The 17,051-nt window shown below is 45.0% G+C and overlaps 1 protein-coding gene across 8 annotated transcripts in view; it reads right to left on the bottom strand.

The window, feature by feature from the left end:
• AKAP13 (A-kinase anchoring protein 13) overlaps positions 1 to 17,051 on the bottom strand; it is a 532,570-nt gene that overhangs the window by 32,323 nt on the left and 483,196 nt on the right. For all 8 annotated transcript variants that reach the window (XM_063925738.1, XM_063925741.1, XM_063925740.1 and 5 more), the window contains 5 exons: positions 6,785 to 6,852; positions 4,513 to 4,576; positions 3,226 to 3,364; positions 2,836 to 2,948; positions 1,813 to 1,959 (listed from right to left, as the gene is read on the bottom strand). In XM_063925738.1, the coding sequence (XP_063781808.1) occupies positions 1,813 to 1,959; positions 2,836 to 2,948; positions 3,226 to 3,364; positions 4,513 to 4,576; positions 6,785 to 6,852 (531 nt within the window). The remainder of the gene's footprint in view (positions 1 to 1,812; positions 1,960 to 2,835; positions 2,949 to 3,225; positions 3,365 to 4,512; positions 4,577 to 6,784; positions 6,853 to 17,051) is intronic.

Here is a 17,051-nt window from a genome sequence, read left to right as displayed (position 1 = left end):
TTCATTTTATTTTATCTGATTCAGGAAAAACTACAGGTAGTTTTTTCACTCCCACATAATACCCTTTCTTGTGGTACTTGTAGTATCAGAAACACGTAACACCTCCTTCATTGCCCTTAACGTGTGGCCCTAATGAGAAATACGTTTGTTTATTCACCGTCGACACTGTATTCAGTGTCCGTGTCTGTGTCTGTGTCGACCGACTGAGGTAAATGGGCGTTTTTAAAAACCCCTGACGGTGTTTCTGAGACGCCTGGACCGGTCCTAATAGATTGTCGGCCGTCTCATGTCGTCAACCGACCTTGCAGCGTGTTGACATTCTCACGTAATTCTCTAAATAAGCCATCCATTCCGGTGTCGACTCCCTAGAGAGTGACATCACCATTACAGGCAATTTCTCCGCCTCCTCACCAACATCGTCCTCATACATGTCGACACACACGTACCGACACACAGCACACACACCGGGAATGCTCTGACAGAGGACAGGACCCACTAGCCCTTTGGGGAGACAGAGGGAGAGTCTGCCAGCACACACCAAAAACGCTATAATTATATAGGGACAACCTTATATAAGTGTTTCTCCCTTATAGCATCTTTTATATATATACAATATCGCCAAAATCAGTGCCCCCCCTCTCTGTTTTAACCCTGTTTCTGTAGTGCAGTGCAGGGGAGAGCCTGGGAGCCTTCTCTCCAGCTTTTCTGTGAGAGAAAATGGCGCTGTGTGCTGAGGAGATAGGCCCCGCCCCTTTTTCGGCGGCCTCGTCTCCCGCTATTTTTGAAGTTAGGCAGGGGTTAAATATCTCCATATAGCCTCTGTGGGCTATATGTGAGGTATTTTTTGCCTCTAATAAGGTTTTTATTTGCCTCTCAGAGCGCCCCCCCCAGCGCTCTGCACCCTCAGTGACTGTTGTGTGAAGTGTGCTGAGAGGAAAATGGCGCACAGCTGCAGTGCTGTGCGCTACCTTTATGAAGACTCAGGAGTCTTCAGCCGCCGAATTTGGACCTCTTCTCTCTTCAGCGTCTGCAAGGGGGCCGGCGGCGCGGCTCCGGTGACCATCCAGGCTGTACCTGTGATCGTCCCTCTGGAGCTAGTGTCCAGTAGCCAAGCAGCAAATCCACTCTGCACGCAGGTGAGTTCACTACTTCTCCCCTAAGTCCCTCGTTGCAGTGATCCTGTTGCCAGCAGGACTCACTGTAAAGTAAAAAACCTAAGCTAAACTTTCTCTAAGCAGCTCTTTAGGAGAGCCACCTAGATTGCACCCTTCTCGTTCGGGCACAAAATCTAACTGGAGTCTGGAGGAGGGTCATAGGGGGAGGAGCCAGTGCACACCACCTGATCTGGTAAAAGCTTTACTTTTTTGTGCCCTGTCTCCTGCGGAGCCGCTATTCCCCATGGTCCTTTCAGGAACCCCAGCATCCACTTAGGACGATAGAGAAATTGCCATTGGAACCAATCAGCATTGAAGTAACATTTTTAATTAGCATACTATCAAATAATACGTAGCAGCTGATTGTTTGCCATGGGCAACGTCTCCACTGACTCACTTCTCCATTCTTTTCACTGCTTCATAAACAGACCCTATACTTACAGGCAGACCTGCACATAATACATTTGTATGTATAAAATCGTACCTGTATCTCAAACTCTTTAGAAATACAGTAAGTCAGCTACCTAAATTTCTATGCCCAAATTTTATCCTCCACACTCTAAGGAATGCTTACCAAAAATGGAAACAAAGCTCAAAAATACCCTAAGCATTACAAAAATGGGCAAAATAAAGTTTCTGGTACTTCCAAATGCCTTACCATATATGACATCCTGGCGTTTCACCACCTCTTTCTTCTGCAGCTTAAGAAACTTGCTGTCCACGGCTTGGCTCCAGGACTCTGCCTCCAGCTGCCTGGACTCTGTCTCAAACTCCTCCATGAGCTGCCCCTCACTCATTTCAGTGCCTGTGGGCACAGCAGAGCCACTCTGTTACACAGGGGCTAGGTTTGCCCAAAAAACATTATTTGCAATCATGCCCAACATACACATAAGGACCAACATGAGGGTTTTGGTCGTTTTCTGGAAGTGTGCCAACCTTGCTGGACCTGGCTATGTCAAATTCAAAGCAAGATGCGTGGGCCATTCCTAAATACGCTTATACAGGATTATATGCTCTCGTATAAGAGCTCTCTTACTGGGGTGGTCTTCAGTATGCCGACTGACGGGATCCCGGCGCACAGTATACCGGCGCCGGGATCCCGACAGCCGGCATACTGACACTTATTCTCCCTCGTGGGGTTCCATGACCCCCCGGAGGGAGAATAAAATAGCGTGGCGAGCGCAGCGAGCCCGCAAGGGGCTCATTTGCGCTCGCCACACTGTCGGTAAGCCGGCGGTCGGGCTCCCGGCGCCGGTATGCTGGTCGCCGGGAGCCCGACCGCCGGCATACCATAGTGAACCCCTCTTACTGTATAGTGCCATTATGTAGGACTTTAATCCCCATTTGTATAGTGCTGTGAATTATGTTCGCAATTTGTAAATAAATAAAAAATATATATAAAATCTACAATATTTCCATATTACATTAAAACTGAAATGAGAGTAATGAAGAATTACAGAAGACAGAGAATGTCTTTAGATGATCCCCATCAATTGCCGAAACATTAATTTTACATCATCACGAAGGTTTATTATACATGTATCTCCTATGGCACACTGTAGTGTGCACATCTACCATTCCTCATTCCCAGGAGAGAAATGTGCAGATAGGAATGATTATGTTGGTCTCATGATGAAATAATACTCTGTATACACAAAGGCAGATGCACATAGGTTTTCACCTTCATCAATAAGAGACTCCATAGACTCGTTGACCTTGCTGATCTTGTGCAAAGAGTCTGTAGACTGAGACAAAACTTTCCATGTGCCCAGAAGATTTTCATCACATCCAATCCTGCAAAAAGAACACACTATCGATGTCAGGAATGAGCGGACAAAGCACAGTTACATATACCATCAGACTCACTGTGCCTGCTCTATTTTCAGTGTATGAGGCACGTGATCAGATGGCCAAACAAGGGGCGCAATATGTAAAAGACCTTTAAATGTAAGAAAACAGGTTTCTCCCCGCATATATACCTTACATGCAGAACAGAAATCTAGCAATGAAGGTAAAATGGAAGCTGAAGATCTCCTGTTTCCAGGATGCGACCAAAACACAAATGACCTACCCTGCAATGTTCTGTGTAGAGATACTTTTGGAAATAGAAAGTGCTGTCTGCGGTCTTCTGCTGTTGAAGCTGAGCGACGTGAAGGTGTTCTCATCTGCCCCCACAATCGCCGAGCGAGGCCGCTCCTTTGGTTGGGGACCTGAAAGAAATATTACAACTATATGTTAGTAACAGCAATACAGCTTGCACATTCTAAGCACATTTTATCTAACAATGAATTAAACGTTATTCTCTTTTTTATTTTTTCAAAATAAATACTTTGCTTGGCAAGAAGAGGTTGCTCAAGACATTTCTGTGACCAGTTTCATCAGTGAAAGATTCCTTATATAGTGCAGTCAATAATGAAATACCGTTGCTGCTATATTAAACAGTGTAGATTTGCAGGTTCCTAAAACTAATTCCTTACTGTATGTATAAGGAGAAAATATCTGTATTAACTACAGTACAAGATCTATGCTACGTACTACAGCAAGGCACAAGAGAAGAAGCTGCTGCTCCACTGAAATGTAGGTAATATATATTCATTATACATATTGGTTTACTATGTACTGTCACCTTTGACTAAAGTAAAAAACTTGAATGGATAAAAGTTAACTTGTTCCTGAGTGGTATACCTGCACATAAAGAAACTTAAGGTGGGTACACACCAGTAGATATATCTGCAGATCAATTGATCTGCAGATATATCTATGTACGGATCGGGCAGTGTGCTGTGCATACACACTGCCCGATCCGTCGGGGGACTGATGTCATGAACTGGGCGGACGCCCGCCCGCTTCACCTGTCAATCACCGCCGGCCGCCACAGCATGTGTACGGGCGGTCGGACGACCGCCCCGTACACACACAGCGACGCGCCAATATATCGTTAGATATATTGGCCGTCGGCTGTGCTGCGCAGCCGACGCGATACGTCTGTGAACGACGGGGTTCACAGACGTATCGCCCGTACACACTGGCCGACGGTCCCGCGATGTATCGGCCGTTCAAGAGAACGGCCGATATATCGACCAGTGTGTACGGGCCTTTAGGAACATTGCTTTTATCTATTAGCAGTTACGTAGTGCACATATTAAGCAGAGATTATACAGAATATTTGCCCATTCACACCAGTCCCTGCCCCAGTGGAGTTTACAATCTACATTCCTTATAACATGGACACACACTAGGGTAAATCTTGGTCGCCACTGAACTCATAACTTCAAGGATGCGAGGTAGTAATGCCATCCACTACGCAACTATACCGCTCTGAGAAATGACTACAGGCTGACGGTCTGGCAATGCTCACCTTTATTTCTCAGGATGACTGCAGGTAGCGAAGAGGTATCATGGGGCTGGAGAACCCTTTGTTGCTGAAAACAAACAAACATTTGTCATTAGTCTATAAATATAAGACCAACGTAAATGTTGGCATTATCCATATAATGTCTATAAGATGGCAATATATAAACAGCCTGACATTTTCAGAGCAATAACAGAAGATACGCATCCGTTATTATATATCTAACAGACACTTTATCTGAGTTAGGTTACACAAAGGGATGGCTCAAACCTTCCTTCTGATTACATATACAGTATTACAATAAAAGAACACTTTTTTTGGTATTCTATTGGACTGTATTGATTAACACTGCATTGCTGTCCAGCTCTGTTTCAAATAATGGATGTGAAACCTCACTATGGGGGGGAATTAAATTGTTTGAAAAGTCGGCTGGGTGTCTGTTTTTTCCTATTAGACGGGAAAAAACAGACACCCAACTGACTTTTCAAACAATTGAATACCCCTCTAATACAGTAGTTATACTTGGGGCATCAGGGCAAAAATAATAGAGAACAGACTAATGATACATTGTACATCTCTTGTAAAATGTCAGCCCCTAACACTGACTCTAGTAATAACCTTTACATCACCCATGACTAAACACATTAAATAAACACATTCTTAACTTACAGATGTGTCCAAATAGCTCAAGTACCTAGTACACCATAAGCGAACTAAGATGCAAAATGAAGGAAAACCCAGCACAATCCAGGTTAAACAGGCTAAAGACAGGTCCGATACGATTATTTAATGTTTAAGCATAGTGCTGCATGGTGTGTGTCACACCATGCAGCACTATGCTTAATCCGTGATTTTATACCAATCCCTCTGCTACTAAACAACTACTGTAATCCTAAGTACCTTATACATTATTTGCGAACAATGTCAATTCAATTAGCGCAAGTAAGTGCAGCTATCTGCCGAGCATAAGGTACGCCGTGACTCAGATTTCTGTGTGCAGTCCCATAGAGTCATGGGCAAGATCGGACCACATCATTGAGTTGAGGTGGCATCGGCGGTATCACCACACCGTTACAATGGAAAACCATAACCCCCCCCATCCACCCCAATTACGCTTAACTGAATTGACACCATAGATCAGAGGTTCCCAAACGCGGTCCTCAAGGCACCCCAACGGTCCTGGTTTTAAATGTATTTATGCTTGGCCACAGGTGACTTAATTAGCACCTTAGTCAATTTGATTTAACCATCAGTGCTGAGCCATGGCTATATCTAAAACCTGGACCGTTGGGGTGCCTTGAGGACCGCGTCTGGGAACCTCTGCCATAGATGCAGAATTGAGGAAAGTGTACAACACTGGAATCTAACGCCATATTGCACAATAGGAATATGTGTATGCAGACATCTGTATCTCAAACAGTACTGACTACATTTGCCTGGCTAAAGCACGCTCGTCACTCACATGCACAGAGGTGGTCATTCTGAGGACTGCACAATAATCTAATGTAACCTTCACAATCACTAGGAAACAGACATCACTGTAAGACCAAATATTTATAAGGCCAAGGTTTCAAATGAATTTACAGTCTTCATTCCTGTAAATATTGGATCAGCCTTGCAAAAAGATCTACTTCAAATACCTGCAGACAATAGCTGCCAAAAGATCAGAGAACATTGATTGTTTTTTTCCATGTTTAGGTCACTAATCATAGTGTATAAGAAAAAGGATGAAGTGGGGTTCTTATGCTTTAGGAGACATGCACATAGCATTGACCGTATGGGTGTGGTGGCTTTGTTATGTGACGGCACCTGTAGCAATATGTTCACAGCAACGCATGTCTGAAGGGTTCACACAACAGCCTGAGCCTTGCGGTGTTTTTCCTGCTTAATTCTTTAGTGAAACTTCAAAGTTTTTTTCATTTACAAACTCACTACAGTACACAAGTTAGACTAAGTAATAAAGCAGTGCAAACCCTTACATTTCTAATACAATAAATTCTGCTTTTACAGCAAGCACTGTCTAACTGACAGACGCTCTGTAATAAGTGACAATATACAAAGAATCTGGGCCAGAGAATCTGACTGGGATTGCCCAGTTCTGAAAATGCCCACACACAGTGACAGTATGAGGATTGTTCAATCACTTTGGAATGCCAATTCCTGTTTCGGCTTGCAAAGCTACACCACCAACCTCATTCGATTACATTTTCAAACAACTTTTGAAGGAAGGTTAAAAGAAGATGAAGAAAAGTTACTAGAAATAAAACAGGACTCCTACCTTCATTTTGACCTTTGCACAGGGAGTGAAGCTCTCTCTACAGCATTTATGCACAATTGAGTTACAATCTGAGGAAGAACAAATAGGCAATAAGTAAGCAGTGTTTATATACAAAGCATCACACAATAAAAAAAAGAAAGAAATTTGTTTTTTTTCATGGTAAATGAATAACAGCTCACATACTGCTAATTGCCAGAGTGTAATTAACTCTATTACAAGCAGTAGAAGCCTGTAGTAATGAAAACAGCATGTTGTGGACTTGGAAGACAGATCAGTATGTCTGACACATGACTTGTACATCAAGAAATACCTACAACATTTACCTATTACTAATATGTCATTGGCTTTCCCAGATTCTTATGGCACTGTCATTGGCTGTCCCGGATCCTTACAACATTGTCACTGGCTGTCCCAGATCCTTACAACATTGTCACTGGCTGTCCCAGATCCTTACAACATTGTCACTGGCTGTCCCAGATCCTTCCAGCATTGTCATTGGCTTTCCAAAGTCAATTAAAACAATGCCAATGTCTCAATAATTACTGTCTGTAGAATCGTATACATTAGCATATAGATATACAACTATCAACCTATAGCTTTACTTTGATGAACACATTTTATGAAATATTAGGCAACATGTAGAAAAATGCAGTTAATTACCATAATATAAGTTTAGAATGGAAACTCTTGGAATTTGCTCTATTAATATGCTGCTGCACACTGTCATAGGAAGGAAATGTTTGTATGAAGCATTTCTCATGTATTATAGCCACAAATAGGAAATGGTTTTCAAAACAATTTTTTCTTCTTATGTTCACTGATTTCCGAGGACACAGCATCCTGCAATACTATCTAAAAATATATCATCACTAAATGGAAACAGACTCTGCAACCTTGGGCATACACATTCAGGGCCTAAAACTGCAGACTTCAACTTATACACCCCTTTAAGAAACAGTTCTATCATATTGGTAATGGGCATCTGTACCACGGACATACAGTGCATCCGGAAAGTATTCACAGCGCTTCACTTTTTCCACATTTTGTTATGTTACAGCCTTATTCCAAAATGGAATGCATTAATTTTTCCCCTCCAAATTCTACACACAACTTGAAAAAAGTTTTTTTTTGAGATTTCTGCAAATTTATTAAAAATAAAAAAACTAATAAATCACATGTACATACGTATGCACAGCCTTTGCTAAAAAAAGCTCAAAACTGAGCTAAAGTGCATCCTGTTTCAACTGATCATCCTTGAGATGTTCCTACAGCTTAATTAGAATCCACCTGTGGTAAATTCAGTTGATTGGACATGATTAAGACAGGCACACACCTGTCTATATAAGGTCCCACACTTGACAGTGCATGTCTGAGCACAAACCAAGCATGAAGTCAAAGGAATTGTCTGTAGACCTCCGAGACAGGATTGTCTCGAGGCACAAATCTGGGGAAGGGTACAGAAAAATATCTGCTGCTTTGAAGGTCCCAATGAGCACAGTGGCCTCCATCATCCGTAAATGGAAGAAGTTCGGAACCACCAGGACTCTTCCTAGAGCTGGCCGGCCATCTAAACTGAGCGATCAGGGAAGAAAGGGCCCTAGTCAGGGAGGTGACCAAGAACCCGATGGTCACTCTGTCAGAGCTAAAGCATTCCTCTGTGGAGAGAGGAGAGCCTTCTAGTAGGACAACCATCTCTGCAGCAACCAACCAATCAGGCCAGTATGGTAAAGTGGCCAGACAGAAGCCACTCCTTAGTAAAAAGCACATGGCAGCCCACCTGGAGTTTGCCAAAATGCACCTGATGGACTCTCAGACCATGAGAAAGAAAATTCTCTGGTCTGATGAGACAAAGATTGAACTATTTGGCATGAATGCCAGGCATCATGTTTGGAGGAAACCAGGCACCACTCATCACCAGGCCAATACCATCCCTACAGTGAAGCATGGTGGTGGCAGCATCATGCTGTGGCGATGTTTTTCAGCGGCAGGATCTGGGAGACTAGTCAGGATAGAGGGAAATATGAATGAAGCAATGTTCAGAGACATCCTGGATGAAAACCTGCTCCAGAGCGCTCTTGACCTCAGACTAGGGCAACAGTTCATCTTTCAGCAGGACAACGACCCTAAGCACACAGTCAAGATATCAAAGGAGTGGCTTCAGGACAACTCTGTGAATGCCCTTGAGTGGCCTAGCCAGAACCCAGACTTGAATCTGATTGAACATCTCTGGGGAGATCTGAAAATGGCTGTGCACCGATGCTTCCCATCCTACCTGATGGAGCTTGAGAGGTGCCGCAAAGAGGAATGGGCGAAACTACCCAGAGATAGGTGTGCCAAGCTTGTGGCATCATATTCAAAAAGACTTGAGGCTGTAATTGATGCCAAAGATGCATCTACAAATTATTGAGCAAAGGCTGTGAATACTTATGTACATGTGATTTCTTAGTTTTTTACTTTTAATTAGCACATTTTTTAAATAAATTAGCATAAATCTCAAAAACACTTTTTTCACGTTATTATGGGGTACTGTGTGTAGACGTTTGAGGGAAAAAATGAATTTATTCCAGTTCAGAATAAGGCTGTAACATAACAAAATGTGGAAAAAGTGAAGCTTTGTGATACTTTCCATATGCACTGTATGTGCTATAAGACCCTGCACTGCATGTACAGTACCCTTCCGCAAAAGTGCAAAATCAGATATCCACAAAAGTGCCAAATCAGATATTCCCTCTTTGCATCAGATGTACTCCAAGAGGGCTCTGGGACAAAAAAAAAATAAAAAAAAAATAAAAATAGATTTTCGCCAGGTATGTACATTGCACAGCAGTCAGCATACTAATGGTTAAATTGTATCTTGGGGGAAAAAAAAAATATATATATAAGATTTTAAACCTACCGGTAAATCTTTTTCTCCTAGTCCGTAGAGGATGCTGGGGACTCCGTAAGGACCATGGGGATAGACGGGCTCCGCAGGAGACATGGGCACTAAAAAAGGGCGAGATTCATACCAGCCTACACCATCCACACCGTATAACCTGGGATATACGAACCAATTAACAGTATGAAAAAACACAGCATCAGTCCGAGACTGACCAAAACTGTAACATAACCCTTATGTACGCAAAAACTATATACAAGTCTTGCAGATGTAGTCCGCACCGGGACGGGCGCTCAGCATCCTCTACGGATTAGGAGAAAAAGATTTACCGGTAGCTTTAAAATCTTATTTTCTCTTACGTCCTAGAGGATGCTGGGGACTCCGTAAGGACCATGGGGATTATACCAAAGCTCCCAAATGGGCGGGAGAGTGCGGATGACTCTGCAGCACCGATTGAGCAAACATGAGGTCCTCCTCAGCCAGGGTATCAAACTTGTATAACTTTGCAAAGGTGTTTGAACCCGACCAAGTAGCAGCTCGGCACAGCTGTAATGCCGAGACCCCTCGGGCAGCCGCCCCAAGAAGAGCCCACCTTCCTGGTGGAATGGGCCTTTATCGATTTTGGTAACGGCAATCCAGCCGTAGAATGAGCCTGCTGAATCGTGTTACAGATCCAGCGAGCAATAGTCTGCTTCGAAGCAGGAGCGCCAACCTTGTCGGCTGCATACAGGACAAACAGTGCCTCTGTTTTTCTGACCCGAGCCGTTCTGGCCATGTAAATTTTCAAAGCCCTGACCACATCAAGGGACTCGGAATCCTCCAAGTCTTGCGTAGCCACAGGCACAATAGGTTGGTTCATATGAAAAGATGAAACCACCTTAGGCAAAAATTGAGGACGGGTCCGCAATTCCGCTCTATCCACATGGAAAACCAGATAGGGGCTTTTGTGAGACAAAGCCGCCAACTCCGACACTCGCCTAGCCGAAGCCAAGGATAACAACATGACCACTTTCCAAGTGAGATATTTTAATTCCACCGTTTTAAGTGGTTTAAACCAGTGAGACTTAAGGAACCGCAACACCACGTTAAGGTCCCAAGGTGCCACTGGAGGTACAAAAGGAGGCTGAATATGCAGCACTCCCTGCACAAAAGTCTGTACTTCTGGGAGAGAAGCCAATTCCTTCTGAAAGAAAATGGATAAGGCCGAAATCTGAACCTTAATGGAGCCTAATTTTAGGCCCAAATTCACTCCAGTTTGTAGGAAGTGGAGGAAACGGCCCAGATGGAATTCTTCTGTAGGAGCATTCCTGGCCTCAAACCAAGAAACATATTTCCGCCATATACGGTGATAATGTTTAGCTGTCACGTCCTTCCTAGCCTTTATCAGAGTAGGAATGACCTCATCCGGAATGCCTTTTTCCGCTAGGATCCGGCGTTCAACCTCCATGCCATCAAACGCAGCCGCGGTAAGTCTTGGAACAGAAAGGGCCCCTGTTGTAACAGGTCGTGTCTTAGAGGAAGAGGCCACGGATCTTCTGTGAGAATTTCCTGCAGATCCGGATACCAGGCCCTTTGCGGCCAATCTTGAGCAATGAGAATTGTCTGTACTCCTCTTTTTCTTATTATTCTCAACACCTTGGGGATGAGAGGAAGAGGAGGAAACACATAGACCGACTGGAACACCCACGGTGTCACCAGGGCGTCCACTGCCACCGCCTGAGGGTCTCTTGACCTGGCGCAATACCTCTGCAATTTTTTGTTGAGGCGGGACGCCATCATGTCTATCTGGGGCAGTCCCCACTGACTCGCAATCTGTGTGAAGACTTCCTGATGAAGTCCCCACTCTCCTGGATGTAGATCGTGTCTGCTGAGGAAGTCTGCTTCCCATTTGTCCACACCTGGAATGAACACTGCTGTCAGTGCGCTTACATGATTTTCCGCCCAGCAAAGAATCCTGGTGGGTTCCGCCATTGCCACTCTGCTCTTTGTGCCGCCTTGGCGGTTTACATGAGCCACTGCGGTGATGTTGTCTGACTGAATCAGAACCGGTAGATCGCGAAGCAAATTCTCCGCTTGATGAAGGGCGTTGTATATGGCCCTCAGCTCCAGGACGTTGATGTGAAGAGAAGCCTCATGGCTTGACCAGAGACCTTGGAAGTTTCTTCCCTGTGTGACTGCTCCCCAACCTCGGAGGCTCGCTTCCGTGGTTACCAGAATCCAGTCCTGAATGCCGAACCTGCGACCCTCTAGAAGGTGAGCACTCTTCAGCCACCACAGGAGAGATACCCTGGCCCTGGGAGACAGGGTGATCATCTGATGAATCTGTAGATGTGACCCGGACCACTTGTCCAGTAGGTCCCATTGGAAAGTCCTCGCATGGAACCTGCCGAAGGGAATGGTCTCGTAAGACGCCACCATCTTCCCCAGGACTCGAGTGCAGTGATGCACGGACACCCTTTTTGGCTTCAATAGGTCCCTGACCAGAGTCATGCGTTCCTGGGCCTTTTCTATCGGAAGATAAACCCTTTTCTGGTCCGTATCCAGAATCATGCCTAAATAGTTCAAACGAGTCGTTGGCACCAACTGTGACTTCGGGATATTGAGAATCCAGCCGTGGTGTTGTAACACCTTCAGTGAAAGTGATACGCTGCTCAACAACTGCTCTTGTGATCTCGCTTTTATGAGGAGATCGTCCAAGTACGGGATAATTGTGACACCCTGCTTGAGCAGGAGCACCATCATTTCCGCCATTACCTTGGTGAAAATCCTTGGGGCCGTGGAAAGCCCAAACGGCAACGTCTGCAATTGGTAATGACAATCCTGTACCGCAAATCTCAGGTATGCCTGATGAGGTGGATATATGGGAACATGAAGGTATGCATCCTTTATGTCCAGGGATACCATAAAATCCCCCCCTTCTAGGCTGGCGATGACCGCTCTGAGCGATTCCATCTTGAACTTGAACCTTTTCAAGTACAGGTTTAAGGATTTTAAATTTAAAATGGGTCTGACCGAACCGTCCGATTTCGGGACTACAAACAGGGTTGAGTAATACCCCCTCCCTTGTTGCAGCAGGGAAACTTTGACCACCACTTGTTGAAGACACAATTTTTGAATTGCATTCAAAACTATCTCCCTCTCTGGGGGAGAAGCTGGTAGGGCCGATTTGAAAAAGCGGCGAGGAGGCACCTCTTCGAATTCCAGCTTGTAACCCTGGGAAACAATTTCTATTGCCCAGGGATCCACCTGTGAGTGAATCCAGATGTGGCTGAAAAGTCGAAGACGTGCCCCCACTGGGGCGGACTCCCTCAGCGGAGCCCCAGCGTCATGCGGTGGATTTTTTAGAGGCCGGGGAGGACTTCTGCTCCTGGGAACTAGCTGTGGTTGGCAGCTTTTTCCCCATGCCCTTACCTCTGGCAAGAAAGGACGATCCCCGTACTCTCTTGTTTCTATGTGACCGAAAGGACTGCATCTGATAATGTCGCGCTTTCTTAGGCTGTGAGGAAATATAAGGCAAAAAAGTTGATTTACCTGCCGTAGCTGTGGAAACTTGGTACGAGAGACCTTCCCCAAACAATTCCTCACCCTTGTAAGGTAAAACCTCCATATGCCTCTTCGAGTCGGCATCACCCGTCCATTGTCGTGTCCATAGGACTCGTCTAGCAGAAATCGCCATAGCGTTGACTCTAGAACCCAGTAGGCCAATGTCTCTTTGAGCATCTCTCATATATAAGACAGCATCTTTAATATGACCCAGGGTCAATAAAATGGTATCCTTATCCAGGGTCTCAATTTCCGCCGATAAAGTATCTATCCACACTGCTACAGAGCTACAAACCCAAGCCGACGCTATCGCCGGTCTGAGTAAGGTACCGGAATGTATGTAAACGGACTTCAAAGTAGCCTCCTGCTTGCGATCAGCAGGATCCCTGAGGGTTGCCGTATCTTGAGATGGCAGTGCTACCTTTTTGGATAAGCGTGTCAACGCCTTGTCCACCCTTGGGGAGGATTCCCACCGTATCCTGTCATTAGTCGGGAAAGGATACGCCATAAGAATCCTTTTGGGAATCTGCAGTTTCTTGTCTGGAGATTCCCAAGCCTTTTCAAATAACTCATTCAGCTCATGAGATGGGGGAAAGGTTACCTCAGGTTTCTTTTCCTTAAACATGTGTACCCTCGTGTCAGGGACAGAGGGGTCATCTGTGATATGCAGTACATCCTTTATTGCAATAATCATATATTGAATACTTTTAGCCAATTTTGGCTGTAACTTTGCATCATCATAGTCGACACTGGAGTCAGAATCCGTGTCGGTATTAGTGTCTACTATTTGGGATAGTGGGCGCTTTTGAGACCCCGAAGGTCCCTGCGACATAGGGGCAGGCAGGGCTTGACTCCCTGTACACTCCCTGGACTCAGCTTTGTCCAACCTTTTGTGCAATAAATTTACATTAGCACTTAAAACATTCCACATATCCACCCAGTCAGGTGTCGGTGTTGCCGACGGAGACACCAGTCATTTGCTCCACCTCCTCCCTAGGAGAGCCTTCTATCTCAGACATGCCGACACATGCGTACCGACACACCTCACAATCCTCTTATCTGAAGACAGTTCCCCCACAAGGCCCTTTGGAGAGACAGAGAGAGAGTATGCCAGCACACACCCAGCGCCAATTTTACCCAGGGAAAAAAAAAACAATATCTTTTTTACCCAGATAGCGCTATTATATATATATATCTGTGCCAAATTATGTGCCCCCCCCCCCTTCTTTTCAACCCTCTTTCACCGTGTTCAGCAGGGGAGAGTCAGGGGAGCTTCCTCTCAGCGGTGTGCTGTGGAGAAAATGGCGCTGGTGAGTGCTGAGGAACAAGCTCAGCCCCCTCAGCGGCGGGCTTCGATCCTGCTGAAATCATTAAAAAAACTGGAGTGGGATCTCTTATATACAGTGGAGAGCTGTATATATATATAGTTTAGCCAGATCGGAGGTTTAATTTGCTGCCCAGGGCGCCCCCCCTGCGCCCTTACAGTGCCTGCCGTGTGTGTGTTTTGTGGGAGCAACGGCGCGCAGCGTTACTGCTGCGCGTTACCTCAGTGAAGAACTGAAGTCTTCTTTCTTCTCATACTCACCTGGCTTCTATCTTCCGGCTCTGTGAGGAGGACGGCGGCGCGGCTCTGGGACGAACGGCGAGGGTGAGACCTGCGTTCCGTTCTCTCTGGAGCTAATGGTGTCCAGTAGCCTAAGAAGCATAGCCTAGCATTAAAGTAGGTCTGCTTCTCTCCCCTCAGTCCCTCGATGCAGGGAGTCTGTTGCCAGCAGGCTCCCTGAAAATAAACTAACAAAATGTCTTTCTTTCAGGAAACTCAGGAGAGCTCCCTGTAATACACCCAGTCTCCTCTGGGCACAGTATCAAAACTGAGGTCTGGAGGAGGGGCATAGAGGGAGGAGCCAGTGCACACCCATACCTAAAGTTCTTTTTTAGTGCCCATGTCTCCTGCGGAGCACGTCTATCCCCATGGTCCTTACGGAGTCCCCAGCATCCTCTAGGACGTAAGGGAAATATATATATATGATTCAGTGACATTCAAGTTTACAAGACATTGCACAATGTGTACTGTGATCCGCAGTTACATTCTTATTGGCAGTTCTTATCAGACAGTAATATGTGGCTTGTTTGCCAAATTACATATAAAAATGAATCCTGAAATTTCCCGTACAGATCAACTGACATGTATAAAAGCTTTCACTGCTGATGCACAAGAAGAGGCCAAGATGGGTCTATAGCACAGCAAGTTCATTTGGCTACATAACAGAACTTTGTGTACAATGTGCTCAGGGCCTCATTACGTATGTATATTTAAAGTGGACCAGTCGCATTTTCACAATTTTGGGAGACTGACCAATAATAATGTAGCCTATCAACCCATTATAAACCAGTGACTAACAAATAATGCCACATGTGTCCATATTAACAGATAATCTGAATATTAGTTCAGTATAAAACACAAAAAGTCAATGACGGTCTAGCCACTGGGTGAGGACTGCAATACAACTTGGTTGTAGCACTACTGTAGCTCACTGTAGCTCACAGAAATGGTAACACACGTGTGCCCCTAAGCCTCAAACATTCCATAGCACTATATTTTCATCCTGATTTATGCCCTTACATTATTTGTGATTTTTCCTCCTTATAGTCTATTATAGTATATTACGTTTCCCTTCACTGACTGTACCATGTCAGCTCACCTCTAATTTCCATTATTACACCACTCAGTTACTGCATTTTAGATCAGTGCTACCCTCATTGAATGTAGCAGATCCCCATAACCCATTATTACACCCTCACTCACGGACTGCTTACAGATTGTAGCAAGCCCCATCACCTAAAATACTCATTATTATCCCCCCTTACTCACTGGCCGCATTTTAGAACAGCATTTTAGAATACCCATTATTACAGCCCTCAGTCAGTGACTTTACCGATTATGAATCAGTGACCCTAGGTCCCGCTCCAGATACAATCAATCAGTGAGGAGGGGGGAGCATTGACTGAAGGGTGCAATAATGGGTATTATAAGGGATGGGGGACCTGCTAATAGGGAATGGGGGATGTGCTACAATCAGTGTAAGAATGGGGAGGCACTGATATATAATGAAAGCACCCATACCTTATAATGCTTAATATCACACACAACCACATTAGTGTTGACTGCTTTATATAGGAGTGCCTCTTCCCCTATCCCTTATAATACCCATTAATACACCCCCCAGTCAGTGTGACTGTACTGATTATACATCAGTGCCCCACAAATTGTAGCAGGTTTCTCCTATACACAGTAGTACTTAATATAGAGTAATAGCATATTGATGTATCAACAGTCAGTGTGTACCCCCCCCCACCCAAGATTGTACCAGGCATATGTTTTACATTGTACTTAAAATAACACTTTTGTTTACCCCAACCCCAAATGATTGGAATTTTAAGCAAGTGAACGTTATACAAAATAAACAAAAATATTGTATGAAAGTATACTGGAAGACCTCATGGTTTTCTCTGTGCTCATACTGGATCCTCTCTCTAAGCATCTGACGTCATACACACGTGTGTCATGGGTCACACGCACAATACTGCATGACTGGAGACAGAGTCGTGTGTGGGAGCCGGCACCCAACAGCTGTCTAATCACTTACAGCCTGATGGGAGAATTCCGCCAGCCCAGCTATGGCCTAGCTCGTGTTCCTCCAGAAATGCCCCGTCGGTGCGCCCCCTGGAACCCACAGGGTCCTAAGCAGTCGCTTTAGTTGCCCTGTGGTAAATCCACTACTGCCTGCATGGCAACCGCATAGTCAGGGTCTCATTTTGCCAGCTGCTTAAGGGACTTCATAATGC

Source organism: Pseudophryne corroboree, chromosome 6 (assembly GCF_028390025.1).
Source record: "Pseudophryne corroboree isolate aPseCor3 chromosome 6, aPseCor3.hap2, whole genome shotgun sequence".
NCBI lineage: Eukaryota > Metazoa > Chordata > Amphibia > Anura > Myobatrachidae > Pseudophryne > Pseudophryne corroboree.
This window is presented reverse-complemented; position numbering and strand designations above follow the sequence as displayed.